This window comes from Pithys albifrons, chromosome 6 (genome assembly GCF_047495875.1).
Source record: "Pithys albifrons albifrons isolate INPA30051 chromosome 6, PitAlb_v1, whole genome shotgun sequence".
NCBI lineage: Eukaryota > Metazoa > Chordata > Aves > Passeriformes > Thamnophilidae > Pithys > Pithys albifrons.
In genome coordinates this window covers 61,210,952-61,227,542 of record NC_092463.1, presented here as the reverse complement: position 1 = coordinate 61,227,542, position 16,591 = coordinate 61,210,952, and the positions used below count along the sequence as shown (strand labels likewise).

Below are 16,591 nucleotides of genomic sequence, written 5' to 3'. Positions count from 1 at the left end.
GTCTGTCTATCTATCTATCTATCTATCTATCTATCTATCTATCTATCTATCTTCATTTTGTGCCTGTGTGTTTCTTGCTTGGGGTTACAGTCTGCAGACCTAAAAGCTTTGACTGGTGTCATTGGCAGAGTTACAGTGTTAAGAATAAACAAGGATTAAAACAAGAATGGGAAGGATTAGAACAAGGGTGGGAAGCAAAGGAGCCGTATTCACCTGCCAACTGCAGGAGCTTTTGGCTCTGGGGGTGTTCAGTACCTGCCTTTTCCTGGATGAGTGTGCCCAGTGGTCCCAGTCAGCCACTCATACTGGGGAGTGGGTGGGTGGGTGACCTTGCCCAGGGAGCAAATGGGCCCCGGGAGTCTTTCAAACCAAAGCACACTCAACAGCAGGGAATTTAAATGGACCTTGCACGGTTTTGTTTCCATACTGCCCTTCATTCCTTTCCTTCCATGTTATATCAGTCCTGGGAGAACTTAGCTAACTTAATGTTTTTCTTCTCGATGTTTAACCCTGGGTTTGTTGTGTTTTGGAGCCACTGATGAAGCAGCTGCCGGGTACCGGTAACTGCTGGTGAGCTGCTGAACTCTCACGAGCTCAGTGCAGTGCTGGAGGAGCTTGTGGGCAGGAGGTGGGTGTCAGAAACTATGTCAGTGTGTTCAGTGAGTGCTGCCCCTTCTGTAAGTCAAACCTTCAACTGTGTCTCTGTATGAGGAGATGATGTGATCCAGAGTAGAAGAAGTAGGAAGAAAGAAGTATTGGTGAGTAAGGCAGGGTAAGAAACTCACACAGTTGTCATAGCTCTCCATGCCCAGGGCAGGTCACCTTCTCTGCCTGCCTGAAGGAAGGAGGTGTTTGGGCTGGGACCTTGCTGAAAGGGAGTAGGAGGCATATTGCAGTGGTGACCTCCACCCTTAGTCTTTGCCAGGGGCCTCCTCCCCATTCCCTCATTGCAGGGGGACTGCAGGGAACTGGGGTGGTCCATCTCTGCATCCGCAGTGGCCTGGGCTTGGCTTCTGGATGTGTTCAGTCCAGCACTGTCACATGTGCACTTACAAAGATTTATTTTCTGGAAGGCAGCAGAGGCTTTGTCTGTAAACAAGGATTTCTGACTTTGTTTAGAAGACTTTTCTCAGTGCTTCTTGCTGTCATGGAACCAAGGGCAGAACAAACAAAGCGTGTTTCTTGACGTGATGACTGAGATTCAATGCTGACCTTGCCTTGATGTGAAGACACTGATTTTGTTCCCAGCTTTCACTGGAGTCAGTGCAATAGTGGCACAGACGTGGTCAGGGTTGAGCATCAATCCCATGGCCTGCAAAGCAGAGAGGTGAGAGTGTTGCTGACTGAGAGGTGCTCTGTGCCCCCAGTGTGGGGCTGGGCTCTAAACAGCTTTTTAAACACAGTAATGCTTGAGGCAGTAAATGGGGAACATCAAAAACATGGTTTATTGGTTGTGAATGCAAAAAAAGGGGCTGGTAGATGGTTGTAGTATTGTACATTGAATTTTGCAGACCTAGCTGGGAGTTCCTCCAGCACTTGGTTCACAGGCAGTGCTTGCTCTGGTTTTTCCCCTTCCCCCGGGGCTGTGGCAGTGCCAGAGGACCCCTGGTTGTGAACAATGGCCAAAAAAACAAGTTCCACCAGACAAGCACTTTGCAGCTGAATACAGTGGTGCTGGCTCCAGACAGCCATGGCTCCAGGGGCTCTGAGCACAGCGTGCAGGTGAAGAAGATGCCATTGGAATTCCAGCTTCAGAGCAGGACAGGATGCGTTTCTGAGGAAAGTCAGACTGTTTTGTGGAGCTTTGGAGTGTTTCAAATGGTAACTCCCCGAGATTGGCTGGATTTAGCAGGTCCTGTGTGTGTGTGCTCAGCTGTGTTCAAGTTTAATAATGGCTAAGTCAAATTCCTGATTAGATTTCAAGGGAAAAAATAAAATCCAGTTTTATTTTTATAAGGTTCTTAGCACTGATATAAAAAGATTAAATGAAAATAGCATGTGACGTTTTCTAGCTTCTCTGAATCTTTTCTTGCCCAGACTTTTTCAACACTGATTAATTTTGTTCTGTGAGTTATTCCCTTTACAAATAGGTATTTTAAATGTAAATCCTGAAACTTTATCTTGGATGAATTCTAAACAGAGCTTGACAGAGAGCTGCTGGCAGTAACCCCAATACTCACTAAACATGAAAATGTCTGAATAGCTCACAGCACACTTCCAACTCTGCACCAAAAAATATCATTAAAAGGATTGGATTCTCCTCCAAAAGGAACAACTGGAAATGGTCTGTATTAATTTTTGCTGGTTTCCTTTTCATGGTCTAGCTTTATGAAGTGTTTCAAGGTAACAGTCCTGTCCCTGGGCTCCTTTTTCGGTTAGAAACAAAGTGGTTTATGTTAAAATACCTGTAATGAGATGTAAGAGGAGAGTAACTGAAGACATGGGGGAAGTGGGTGATTAAAAACAGTGTAAAACACATTAACCATGCAAGGGTCTCTGTGTGGTTTCTGAATTTCCGAGCAAGTGATCAGGACTGTAGGAAATCCCAGAAGGAAACAGTGGAAACTGCAATGTTTACTCTCATGTTAGAGCACATTTAATTTTTGCTTTTAAATCTTTGAAGATGCTGCAAGGTTTCTATCATTTTGTACCTCGCCTGTTTTTGTTGTTATTGTTGTTCTGCTGTTAAATCATAAATAGTTAATTTTTTAGGTAGAAGGGGATAATTACCATGTTTCCACTTGAAATATTATAAAGCCCCAAGGCCCTTTCTTGGACAAATGTATTTTTCAGCAGCTCATTGTAATTTCGGTTTTGAGTGAAGATCCAACAAAGTTAAAATCCACACCCATCCATAGAGAAGGTGCATTCTCAGTCTTCAACAATAGCTTTATTTAGTAGGATTTTAATGGCTCCTTTGCAAAGGGGGAGGGTTTCTGCTGCAAGGGGGGCTATCCTGGGGATCACGGAGTGATTTTGTTTGCTGTCCAAGCTGACAAAGAAGAGCCAATTCTGTGGATGATGATTATGCAAGATGGAAAAGTGCTGATAGACTGTGGAAAAATACAAGTCTGAGCCTAACCACTCTGCAAACCTGTTTCAAAAAGCAGCTTGGAGTGGCTGATGTGGTGCTGTATGTGGGCGATACAAAGCAGTGCTGTGAGTTGTGTTAGAGGGAGAGGAAGGTGCTTGGGGTGCTTGGTTTCATACAGAGCAGGAGACAGTGTTGGGGTGGCAGTTAAGTGTGTGGTTTCCATATATAACACACTTTTAAGGGTTTTTAATTTTTGTTTTGTTTTGTTTGTAATTTTCAGTAATCAAAGTAAAGTTTCAGGTGATTGATCAAATAGAGAAAGGGAAACCCAAACATTTCAGCTTCAGGTTATGGTTGAGTAGGGTTTTGCTGACATCAGAAATTATTAATTGCACCAGCTAAATTACAAAGATGTTATCTTGGTTCTGGGAGCCAATAACACCATAATTAGGGCTGTTAGATGCCCCATTCTGCTTCCTTGCTTTGACTTTAACCATCGAGGCACTGGATCAAGGTAAAAGTGAACTAATTTATGTGGAGGGCTTGGGGTGGTTTCAAGAACAACGTGAAGCAGAGACCTCAGTCTGCTGGACCCTTGAGAAGCCTCAGTCTTCACCCAAGTGTCCCTCTTCATCCATGGACACAGAGCAGTGTGACCTGCACTGGATGTGTTGCACCAAATGCAGAGGGATGGACTTGCTGAGGGAAAATCTTGGTGTGTAATGGATCATGGCCAAGCTGGTTAAATAGTACAAGTAACTGCAAGGCTTTTTAGCGGTTTATGTTTTATGCTCAGAAAGTTGCTTGTGTTGCCATCTAATTTACAGAGTTCAGTGAATTCTGCGTGCATTAAAACCCCTCTCTAGTGCTACTCCCAAGTGCTGCTTCGTTTATGTAGGTTTTCAAAAGTATTTTCAATTGAAGTGTTTTCTTGTTCTCTTACATCCTGGCTTTTTTTTCTAGTGAGAAATTGAGCGTTCCCACTCCCTACTGCAGTGATACTTTTAAAATAAAGCTACACCTGAGATGTCTGGGTTTAGCTGAGACAGCATCTTGCTGTTTTGCTGAGCTTCTGGCACCCAAAATGCTAGACATCTATCTTGAGACCTCTATTTTTATCTAGTAATAAGAGTAGTAAACTTGAAAATGCAGAATTTGGGTTGTCCATGGGACATAAGGGACTTCAAGCCCAGGGTACACCTCAGGAGAAGCCACAACCCTCAATGTATTCAGGTGCATGTCTCTACCTTTGTCCTCAGGCACATATCCCAGTTCAGAAGGGCACTCAAATATTTTCCTAAGGCCTTAGATTGCCCAACTGAAGCCAACAGGGCTGGCTGATGCCAGAAAAACTACTTATGCTGAACATGAAACACATTCTTTACATGCTGCTGAGCTGAGGTCTGTGATAGTTCAAGAATAGTGAATGCTTGAAAATGGAATGTTTCAGTTTCTGTGTGTTTGAGATGGGGCTGTGAGTCACAGAGAGGAAAATGATTGTATTTCACGATTTTTTTTGCCTATTTCCATATCTCCATAAGAAGGAAATTAAACTGTTAAACATGGAAAACATCAGCATTGTTGATATTGTTATGATTGTTGCTACTATTTTATTATAGGCTCAAAAATAGAAAAAATGTTATTCACTGCGCAAAACTGTGGCTAATTAGAAGCATATTTATTTATTCTTTTATTAGCTGTTTTGTAACCTTATTTATAGACTTATAAAATCTAGGAACTGTAATTGCTTTATATCAAAGGTTTTGCAACCGAACTAAATACCAGTTATAGGACCTGTTTTCAAAACTGAATTTTCGAAGTAACGAGGCTTTCAATATTTTGCATTGTAATATCTAATTGCCTACTCTCAGTAGAAAGGTGCTTCAAAAAAGTCTTTCAATCCGTTCCCAAATTTTCAATTATCCCCTCCCTAACATTCCAAGGATGTCTTTGTATGGGCAGCACATCTTTCATTCAGTTGTGCTGAAAAAGATTTTGGAAAATAGCAGATAAAACCACTGTGTCAAATCTGGCTGTCTGGCTTTCTCAGACTCAACAGGTCTAATATTATGAGTTTTATCTTAAGTTGTATTCCTATTTTGTATCAAAGTGGATTCCTCTTTAAAAGTATCCAGGTGAAGGCAAATCTAGGGAAAAAATTCTCTCTTTCCTTTAAATTCTGTCATGACCAGCCAAGCAAGCAAAAAGCAATTAAAATCATTAAAGCATCATTAAAACTCATACAGGTATCTGTTTGGTAGTGCTAAGTAAGAAAAATAAAATGCTTTTCATTTCAAAGTTGCCAAGGTTTATGTAGTAAGGCTGTAGTAAATCAGTGGTGAAGCTGAGAGAAAAGTTCAAGAAGCCAGAGACAGGTTGCTTTTTATTACATCATTCACTTCCTCCACACACAGTTCAGTTTGAAATGCATAAATTAACTGATCTGTGTATCAGTTTGTGAATGACTTTCACTCCCCAGTCAAAAACCTCTCTGCCATCTCTTTGCTACAAGTGTGTAAAGCAAACTGAAATGCAATGGGGAGGAGAGTCTCGAGCTCCAAAAATCTAAGGTGAAAACTAGCTAGAGAGTTGCCAGGTGATGAGCTCTTACCTTTTGCCAATGAGCTGTTATATATATTTATGCATTTCCAGCAATAGTTACCCATCAGTGGACTGACTGACTGACTTCACAGAGTTCCTTCCAGGACAGTGTTTCAGTCCCAGCTTCATTGTTCTTGTAAGCCAGTTCATAAATCTGCTCCTTGAACAGCTGATTTTTACAGGCATTTTAGGAGCAGAGCACCTGGCTCAGTTGTTAGATCATTTTGATTCTTCCTAACACTCAAATCACTTCAGGCATGGACTTTTACTTCGTTGGTGCTTTGTGTGTCCTAAACTTCAGTTCCATGTTCCTATTGTACTAGAAAATGCTGAAGTTACCACATGCTGGAAGAAGGTAGTCCTGAATAGTAGAGCTTCTTGCAAGGGGCGTGTGGTGCAGCTCAGGAGGGTTATGTACCATCTGAAGGACTAAACTTCCAATTACTAAAATTTCCTGAGACCAGTGGTGCTGTTGAGGGTGCATCCAGGTCTATGTGAGGCCCAGGTGCAGAAAATTGCTTCGGGATGAATTTTTTTCATGTGTTTAAGTTCCATCTCTGTGTAACAGCTTAGCAAATCAGTGCTATGTCTACTTGGAAGTCATAGAATCATAGAATGGATTGGGTTGGAAAAGACCTCTGAGATCATCAAGTCCAACCCTTGGCCCAACTCCAGTCCCTTTACCAGATCATGGCACTCAGTGCCACGGCCAATCTCAGTTTAAAAACCTCCAGGGATGGGGAATCCACCCCCTGTCTGGGCAGCCCATTCCAATGCCTGAGCACTCTCTCTGCAAAGAATTTTTTTCTGATCTCCAACTTCAATTTCCCCTGGCAGAGCTTAAGCCTGTGCTTAATCATAGACTGGTTTGGGTTGGAAGGGACCTTAAAGACCATCCGGTTCCAAGCTCCCTACTGTGGACAGGGATACCTTCCCCTTAACCAGACAGGTTGCTCTAAGCCCTTTCCAACCTGGCCTCGGACACTTCCAGGGATGGGGCAGCCACAGCTTCTGGCTGGGGCCTCTCCATCCTCACGGGGAAGAATTTCTTCCCAATATCCTTTCAAAGCACCACTTTCCCCTGCTGTGGGACTGCAGGGACACATTTCAATTGAGTCAGCAAGAGCTATGTCATTAGTGCTGTTGGTTAATGATGGTACATTAATGGTGGTACACACTGGGCCCTGTGGCAACCATAGGGGTAATGGGTTGCCACAAGTAGGCTCAAGGTTGTAGAAAGAATACTTTTCCTTTTGAATGATGTTTTGTCTTTTGACCCTCATTTTCTCCCTTCCTTGTGCTTTTTCTGCAGCTGGGATGACAGCAGCTCTGTCAGCAGTGGGATCAGTGACACCATAGATAATCTCAGTACTGATGACATTAACACCAGCTCCTCCATCAGCTCCTATGCCAACACACCTGCCTCCTCCCGCAAAAACCTAGATGCACAGGTAAGCTTTTTGGTTTATGCAAGTGGCATTGATATTTATTATTATCCATGGGTGGAATCCATGGTTTCTCTGCTGCGGTGGTGTCACAACAAATGCTTTTTGCCTTCCTAGAAAACAGATGCAAATGGGATTTTGTTTTTAAGCTCTAGAAAACATATTATGTTTTTCTGAAATAGTAGACTTTAATAAAGTCAGTATGACATTTTAAAGATTATTTACACTTCCATCAGAAATGTACACATGAAATAGATTTTTTTACATTTCCAGAGCTGTCTGGTACTGCAGACTGTCTGTGTTTGGCAGCATTTCATAGGAGGATAAATTTTACATCTATCAGTAGGACACATGTGCATTTTGTGCTCAGACACCACACATCCAAAGAGGGTAGAACAAGTGAAGGTATGTAAGAGTTTTTCATTTATCAAATAAGCTGCATAACATAGAGATCTGCAGCAACATAAACTGCTTCCCCCCCCCCAGTTGCACAGAACTTTGTTTGGAAAAGTGCAGGACTAAAAAGTCCAACTTTGTTCTTTATACACCCTGCTGAAGGCACTTGTGTGTTGTGTGCCAGAGCCACTGGGATGTGGTGACTTGGCATTGCAGCAGGTAGAGGAGAGGGATGTAGATATGACCTTCTCCTCTGTTTCTTTCCTCTTTTCATCTTCTCCAGTAATTTTTCATTACTGGCCCCTCAGTCTGTTTTTAATATCAGTTTTAATGTAGCCCTGTGGTTGCTGTGAGGCATTGCCCTGTCTGCAGGACTGTGGTGCAAGCACACAGTAGTCTTTGTTCCCTTGCCATGAAGTGCATATTTGAGCCTCCACCAAGGGTTTCCAGTCAGCCTCTGGTTGTGTATCAGCGATTGCTTGTGTGCTTGAGGCTGCAAGTCCCATGCAAGCTGAAAGGAGTTCAGAGCTATCAAGTCTGTTTGTCAGTACCTAACAGAGAATAAGGCAACTGGAAGTATTTTCTGACAGTTGTTACTGTCTCAACATTGTAATACTGCTGGGAAAATAAAGGAAGAATAGGGAGACATGACTAAACATTAACATATGGAGGAAAAATTAGAAACTCGTATGACTTCTATCTTCTGATGGATCAGATTCTTGGAAACACCTCTGAGAGATCAAAATCTGTGTTGACGAACTCCTCTTCCTCCTCCACAACTATTGCAGCATCCAAGAGGGTGCAAACAAACACCTGAAGGAAAGCAGCTGGAGCTTGCACAGCAGTAGAGTGTAGTTACTGGAGGAAGAGGCTGCGAGCCAAGAACAGACAAGTCGTGTTGGCAGTTTTGTTAGGTGTGCCTGTTGACCTGCTTCTCTCCTCAGTTTCCATGAATGGCAATCCTTCTTCTAGGTATTGCTGTTATCTGAAAGTTATTGTCCATAAAATAATTGGTTTTCATTTGAGCAGAATATCCTGAACTTGTCAACCAAGGGAATGAGAATAGCTTGGTGTGCTGGAATGTGTAGCTTGCAAGGTTGATTTTTTGCTGCTCAGAGTAGTCCTTAGAGGTCATGACACAGTGAATGCTGCAGGGACGTTTTCTGTCTTCCCTCAAGGACTGGTATGATGGCCTGTGCCCGGGTTTGGTGAGCCATGAAGGACCAGCAGGCATCTGCAGTGGCATGTGGACTTTTCTTCTCACAGTATCCACTGCTTTGGTTCTCCTAAACAGGGGGCACTTTTAAGCTGCTGTGATTCTGTCACAACTTTTTGAGATGGTACAGAAGTTGGATTTCAAATAATTAAAGAAGGAGCTTGAAGCTAATACATGTGCAGCTGGGAGTCCAGGCAAATAATGCAGCAACATCAAAGGGAGAGAGCCTGAACATGTCAGTGTCTGCTGATGAAATCAGTAACTCAGGCAGAATCATCTCTGCAAAGGAAGAAGGCATAGTTGCAGTAGGAAAAAGTCTCTGTTAAGTAACTGATTTTTCAGAGCTGCTGAGTACCCTGAAGCGGTAGTTTCTCCATCTTTGAGAAGCAAGACTTAAATATAATATTAATTCCATATTCACAGCCCCTAATTGTAGCCCCTTTTTGTAGCAGTGCAATGACGCTGTTTGCAAGTTGTTTCTGAACAAGCTGGTGATGGGAACCAGAACTGGCCTTACCATGTTTTTGTGCCATCTTGTGATTATGTCAGGTACCAAACCACTCAATGTAGCTGTATGAGTTTTGGGGCCCTATATTTTTATCTTGTATTACACACACTTAGCTAAGTTACCTTTTAAGTCCCATCATACACATGTTTTAAGGAGAAATTAGAACCTGGTGGACATTTGAAAACAACTTATTTAACTGAAATAAGATGGAAGAGAGAAAAAAACCAGGTAATAAATTGATTCATGTGATTGTAAAAAGATTGAATGATGGGAAGGTTCCCAAATAGAAAACAGCAGCATGCCTAAGGAGTTGAATCAAGGCAACTTCTCAACAAAGAGGCGTTTGGTCTGTTCACAGCTTCAGGAGTGGATTTACAGAACTGCAGGAGTAAGTTGAGAAGTCCTTGTGGTTTACTGCCAGCTTTGCTCCTGGCTCATGCTCGCTGTGTCTTGCCATGACCTCCAGCAAACAGTATTTCCACTTTCACCCTTGCAGGTGGGTGAGGTTTCAGCTGCAGTCCCTGAGCCAGGTTTCACTGCGTTTGGGGTTTGATTCCTTAGTCATGTTTCTGTGCTGTTCCCAGTGTTTACCACTAAACAGAAACATCTCTGGCCAGAGGGCCTCAAAGGTGGAGGTGCAGCATTTCAAAGGCTACAGAAAAACTTAGGCCGTGGGTGTAATAGTGGAATGAAATGGAAGAGGGCAAAGGTAGGGGACTTCCTGCAGTGCTGTTCTGTCTGTGGAGACTGTAACTAATCTTACAGATGTAAAAGAGGGGAAATAAAAGCTACAGGAATATTTCCTAGTCAGCCAGAAGTAGGATGATAAGCCCTTTGCCAGCAAGTAGGTGTAGTTCTTGCTCTTGAATACAGTGTAAGTGCACAATTCCAGAAAAGGAACTTGACACAAGATACTAATGGGGGCATGTGAGGGATATGGTGTTAGTGCTTTTGTTGGTTGGTTATTTCGTACTTCTTGCCTGTGCTCTCTTCCAAGATCTGTAAATGTGGGAGACTCACATGAACTGCTGATTTTGGATAGGCACAGGACACAGGAACAATCACTCTGTGAATTCATTGCACACCCACCAGTGGTCAGAAATAGCAGAGTACCCCACCATCACCAAACCTGGCAGCCCTATGAAGAGAAGGCAGTTAGAAAGAGTTTTCATTCAAGCCTATGCCAAGTTGCTCTCATTAAATGGAGAGACAGGGAAACAACTTTTGCGTGGTATGAGGAAAGCACAAGAATATAATACTATCTAAATCCAAAATGTTTGTTAGTGTAATGACTCCATATGTAGATAAATAACCCAAACCTGAACTGTTTCCCCTGACTGAAGAAAGCCCATTGTGGTGTGTGGTGTCAGCTTTCACATACTGATCTCTTAACTAGTTTTTCAGGCTTTTTAAAAAAAAAGGTAATTACAGTAAAAAGCAGAGGAAATGCAACCACAATTTCTCTAAATTCTCTAGTATTAATGGTGAGATCTGGTAGGAAAAGAAAAGTCATAAACTTCAAGGATGTTTTCAGAACTTAAAAGAGCGTTTTGCTGAAAGCATGGTGAATGGTCTTTCAGCCTTTCCTGTGCTCTGTTTTTCTGATTATCCAAAGGGAGTAAAGACTGTGGGCTTTATAATGCTTTGGGATATTTAAAATAATTTCCTTTTAAGTAAATTGCACCTTTTGGCTACTGTGCAGTTCTGAGCACATCCATCTTCTCCTGAGGCTGCAGGACAGAGATGGCACTCAGCACCTTACCCAGATTCATCAGCTTGTACCTGGGACCTGCACGATCAAGTGTTGAATTGTCTGTCTCTCGTGGAGTTATGATGGTTGGAGAACACTTCAGCTGTGAATTTTTAATCCAGATTATGGTCAGATGTGTGGATATTTGTCATTTGTGCTTCATCAGAAAATAGTTTGTTGTGGTGTTAGCAAATTTGCCAGATTTAATTAACAGCATTTGAAGTAGGAGGGATAGAGTTCTGAAGGAGTGATCAGTAGCAATAGAACATGTTTAATGTATGGGGAATGAATATATATATATATATGTTAATAGATTTAATGTAAGCATTTCTGAGAATTTGGCAAAGGTTTGCAAATTTTTCTATTTGATACTGAGCTTTGCAAAATTCTCTGTAAGAGACTGGTAGCACAGTCAGTTTGTGCAAAGAATAGGAGAAAAAGCAGTCTATAAGAGTTGCATTAAATTAAAAATTAAGGTAATTTATGTATATAAGTCTGTCTTGAGTGTTATTAGAAAGGTTTGGGGGGGTTCATTTTCTTCGGTTCTTGGGTGTCCTTCTGCTGCATTAGGTTAGAATTAACAGCATTCCACATCTTCAGATGTGTTCCAAAAGTTGCATTCTCCTGCTCTGGAGATCAGACTCCAGACAAGAGATAGGGAAGCAGCAGGAACAAAGGGGAGCTGACTGCACAGCTTTGCGATGCTTTATTGGCACTGCAGTGAAAGGGTTTGTCAGAAATTTGAGATGGAGGATTATAGATGTCGTGGAGCATAATATGTCCTTTATAAACCAAATGGAGTTATTTTTTTCATTTTTGTTTTGGTTTGAGGTATTTTATTCCAAGGGGCTTGTCTGTTGTGGGTTTTTTTTTGTATTTTTATCCCAAACAAATTAAAAAAAATATGTCATTGCCAAGGTTCATTTCTTGCTGTGACATTTCTTCATCAGAGGTGTGTTATGTTTGTTGGTACTCAGAGATGGCTGTTGAGTTGATGAATCAGTTTGATGCTTCTTATTTATGAAGCTTCTTAAAAGAATGACTTGCTCTGAAGGTTGTCTTGCGATTCCTTATCTGTCCCAGACTGATGCAGAAAAGCATTCCCAAGTGGAGCGGAATTCCTTATGGTCTGGGGATGAAGTCAAGAAATCCGATGGCGGCTCCGACAGCGGCATAAAGATGGAGCCAGGCTCCAAGTGGAGGCGGAATCCCTCTGATGTGTCCGATGAGTCTGATAAAAGCACTTCTGGTAGGAAGAACACTGTTATTTCGCAGACGGGCTCCTGGCGACGGGGCATGTCAGCTCAGGTTGGCATTACCACACCAAGGCCTAAACCTACAACCGCCTCAGGCACACTAAAGACACCTGGAACAGGTGAGGAAAGGCGTGAGACATAAACAAGCCAAAAAGTGTGTTTGGTGTGAAAACAGTTTAAATACTTTGCAGAGGCAGAACCTGAACTTCAGGTAGTCCTGTCTGTATTTTTAGGCACTGCTTTAACCTATGCAGCATCTCATATATCCACATTTCTACCTCTGTTCACGTGAAAATGCATATTTCAGGGTGGTACCCCATGCAAGTTGTTTTCATGACAACTCCAGTCTTGAGCCAAGCTATTTATTTGGCACGGTCCTACCATGTGAAGAATAGATAACACAATTTTAGTTTTTGAAGTCACCATTAACTAATAACATACAATATGTGTGGCTGAGGAGATTTTTTTTCCCTCCATACTAAACAAGCATGTTCATTTATACTAAACAGGATTTCTAGGTTTTCTGATAAGTGTATTAATGATTTCAGCACTTGCAGATGTGTGAATGAAAACTGATTGAATTTGCATAATCAAGTAATATGCCTTAGTACCTCTCCTCTTATTTGGTTGTGTGCACAGCTGTGTATGAAAAGGTTGAAGTGAGATACTTTCTTGAACAATGCCTTTTAAGAGGATTATACTAACAGCCTAACACCACTTCTGTCTAATGATAAAAATGATCAATCTGTGGTAGCTACAGTGGGAAACTTTTTCTTCTCTGTCGCTATTACGTAAGACTGTTCTGCTTTTCATATTCTCGAGGGCAAAGACACCACATACTTTCTCTGGCAAGTCTGCATGTGTAACTCACTGGAGTGGCATGTAAGTTCAGTGCAGACTAGATCATAACTTTGAATCGCACTCTGGTGGCTAACACGCTTTTGCTTTTCATGCTGCTTTGAGTTTCATCATTTGCTCGATGTTTTCAAGTCATTAAATATTAGAATTCTTTTTCTATTTTTGTAGGGAAAACTGATGACGCCAAGGTATCAGAAAAGGGTAGACTATCTCCTAAAGCTGGACATGTTAAACGTTCCCCATCAGATGCAGGACGCAGCAGTGGTGATGAATCCAAAAAGCTTCCCACAAGTAACTCTAGAGCAACTGCTGCTAATGCTAATACATTTGGATTTAAGAAACAGAGCGGGTCAGCCGTAGGCATGACTATAATCACTGCCAGTGGGGCAACTCTCACCAGTAGATCGGCCACCTTGGGGAAAATCCCAAAGTCATCTGGACTCATGGGTAGGACCACTGGTCGGAAGACTAGTGTTGATGGCTCCCAAAACCAGGATGATGGCTACTTAGCACTTAGTGCACGAACCAACCTTCAGTACCGTAGTTTGCCCCGGCCCAGTAAATCCAGTAGCAGAAGTGGAGCTGGGAATAGATCTAGCACGAGTAGCATAGACTCCAACATAAGCAGCAAGTCAGCTGGGTTGCCTGTCCCTAAAATGAGAGAGCCTGCCAAGGTAATCCTTGGGAACTCTCTGCCAGGATTAGTCAATCAGACTGATAAGGAGAAAGGGATTTCGTCTGACAACGAGAGCGTGGCCTCATGTAATTCAGTTAAAGTGAACCCTGCATCACAGACTGCCTCTAGCGGAGCTCAGAGTGCCCACCAGCAAGGAGTCAAGTACCCCGATGTGGCCTCTCCCACTCTGCGCAGGTAGGCAACAAATTCCTTGGTTGTGCAATGGTGGTAGTGGGAGCTGGATGAGCAGGGCTCTTCCAGCCAGGCCTGGCTGTGTTTTGCAGAGCACTAACTATTTAGTGTCCTGCATCAAGGTTTTTGTATTTACATTTGATTTCACATGGAGAGGTTGTGAATACCCAAGACGTCACATGACAGCAGCAAAAATTTAACATTTGGGAAAAAACCAAACCTGTCTGGCAGAAAGTTTGCTAATTGTGATTTGAGTCTCTTCATCACAGAAATCATACCTGAAGCCTTTTATCCATGCAGATATCACAGGAGTAACAGTTTTCTTACCTGAAGGTTGCTGAAGAGTTCTTGCACCAGTGTGTATGTAAGAAACCTGGGAATACTCTGGGGTGCATCAAATTGTGAATTACAACAGGAGAGTCATCTCAGATTTTCATGATGCCAGTGGCATGTTTTGATCTGCCATACTTAGATTCACCCAAAGCTATCTTTTAATTGTGTGGATTAGGCCAGTATGTTGCAAGACTCCACATTTTAGCCTGTGTAGAAGAACCCTAAATAAAGTTACTGTCTAAGCTGGGTTAAATTTTCCTATTTTAATACTAGTTTTTGAACAAAAATCCTATCTGTCTCCTATTTCTCCAACAGTGCCCCACACATTATTTTAACATGAACATATAGTTAGTGAGGAATTATTTTGTTGATGCAGTGTACATCAAAGCCTTGATACTGGTGAAAAGTTCTGTTAATATTATTTTTCAGCTGACTTTGACATTGAGGAGCTTGTCTGTTCCGAGTTGCACTGTTTTGCATTTCATTCTGTCTTGACGCCCATAATACCCATATGGTTCTGCTCCATCATCCTGCTTCCAGTGACGTGAGAAAGCCACATTCCATCTGAAACACCAGTGCAAGCTTAATGGCTGTGATGGCAGCTGAGGCTAATGCTGTAAACTGTCTTTAGATGGGTGTTTTTATTTGAAGAGCCTATGTGAGGATAATTCAAGATACTTTATTTTTTCCTGGTTATCAGTAGATGAGACAAGTCCTCTGGAAAGTGTGATTTTCATTAATGGCTACTTAAAAACTCTGATAGACCTTTCATTTCTATAGTATAACACATGAGAAATGCAGATTTTCAGTGTTCATGCCTCAGGCACATTGATAGGAATTTGGGAACTTTTTTATTACTACAAAGCTGAATTGCTGGCTGTATAATTGAAAGACTACATTAGAAATACATAAAACTTCAAAGAGAAGACACGGAGGCTCAATTTAACTGTTCCCTCATTTGATTCACAATTTCACACTTGAATTTTCACCAGCCTCTCTTAAGTTGGCATGTGTTGAAATGTGTCTGAGTTGAATTGGGCCTCTTCTTCTTATTACTGGTTTCTAGAATGACAGTAAAGATTTTGAGCTTAATTTTCATAGTCAGTTAAGATGAGTTGCACGCATTGGTTTTTGCATATTTCCTCTTGTGTTATGAAATAATTTAGAATCTATACCTTTGTAATGATACAGGTTAACCTGTAAGTTTGTGAATGTGTGTGACTCCTATGCTGTCATGAATAGGGAAGACTTGCAGCTTAAACACAGTTGGAAAACTGTTGTATGGGTGGTTGGGTGTTTTTAAGCCCTGGGGTTATCTCTCTGAGTACAGTGCAACTGAAGAGCTTGTATGCCCTGGCATAGGAACAGGAATACTTTAAGCTGGTATTGCTGCTGAAGGCGACAGAATGATGCACTGGTTTGGGCCGGAAGGGACCTTGAAGATCATCTCATTCCACTCCCCTGCCATGAGCAGGGACACCTTCCACTATCCCAGGTTGCTCCAAGTCCTGTCCAACCTGAAATGGGGCAGCTTCTCTGGGCAACCTGTGCCAGGGCCTCCCCACCCTCACAGGGAAGAATTTCTTCTTTATGTCCCATCTAAACCTGCCCTCTGGCAGTCTGAAGTGTTGTCCAAGTGCCTTGTGGCAAGTGTGCAGGAGCAGCCTTGAGAGGCACCCTGGAGCTGCAGGGAGCACCTGTGCAGTACAGACAGCCCTTCTGGGCATCCCTGGGCTTGCTCCACGTGTGCTGGAGGTGCCCATCTGTGTCACACAGCCTGTGCTTCTGGGCTGGGTTGAACACAGTGACTCAGTGTCCGTGTGTTGTACTGGCAGCCTGGGCATACTCAAAAGCAGAGAAAGTTTGGCCTGGTGCACACCCACCAAAAGTCTTTAGGAATACTCATATAGGTGTGCTGTAGTCCTCTGTTCTGAGGGCTACAGATATGCCCTTGACAGATTCCATCCCCACTACTCCACAGTGAAGAATAAAAAAGGAAATTCGTATAGGTATGTGTGAGGAAAATTAAGGTTCCAAGCCAGTTACAAGAGGGAAGTGGCAGAAACAGAAGCAACAATTTGGAATGGATGTTTGAACCTGGAGTGAAAGATACACTTCTTTCCTACTTTTGAAGATCAGTTTTGGAATGATTGATAACCTAGTCTTGAGCATGTCTACTACTAAGACACTTTTGCACTTCTGAGAACTTTCCCATCGACAGCTGGTGAGAGAACTGAAGTGTCTCCTTCCTTGGCAGTGCAGCTGCATCACAGGCAGCAGTGATGCTGCAGTCAGCTTCCTCCAGCCATGCTGACTGTATCGCCTC

The 16,591-nt window shown here is 42.4% G+C and overlaps 1 protein-coding gene across 4 annotated transcripts in view; it reads left to right on the top strand.

Annotated features, from left to right (window-relative positions):
• The window catches only part of NAV2 (neuron navigator 2), a 390,109-nt gene that overhangs the window by 327,933 nt on the left and 45,585 nt on the right, over positions 1–16,591 (top strand). For all 4 annotated transcript variants that reach the window (XM_071559142.1, XM_071559141.1, XM_071559140.1 and 1 more), the window contains 3 exons: positions 6,948–7,086; positions 12,034–12,325; positions 13,233–13,935. In XM_071559142.1, the coding sequence (XP_071415243.1) occupies positions 6,948–7,086; positions 12,034–12,325; positions 13,233–13,935 (1,134 nt within the window). The remainder of the gene's footprint in view (positions 1–6,947; positions 7,087–12,033; positions 12,326–13,232; positions 13,936–16,591) is intronic.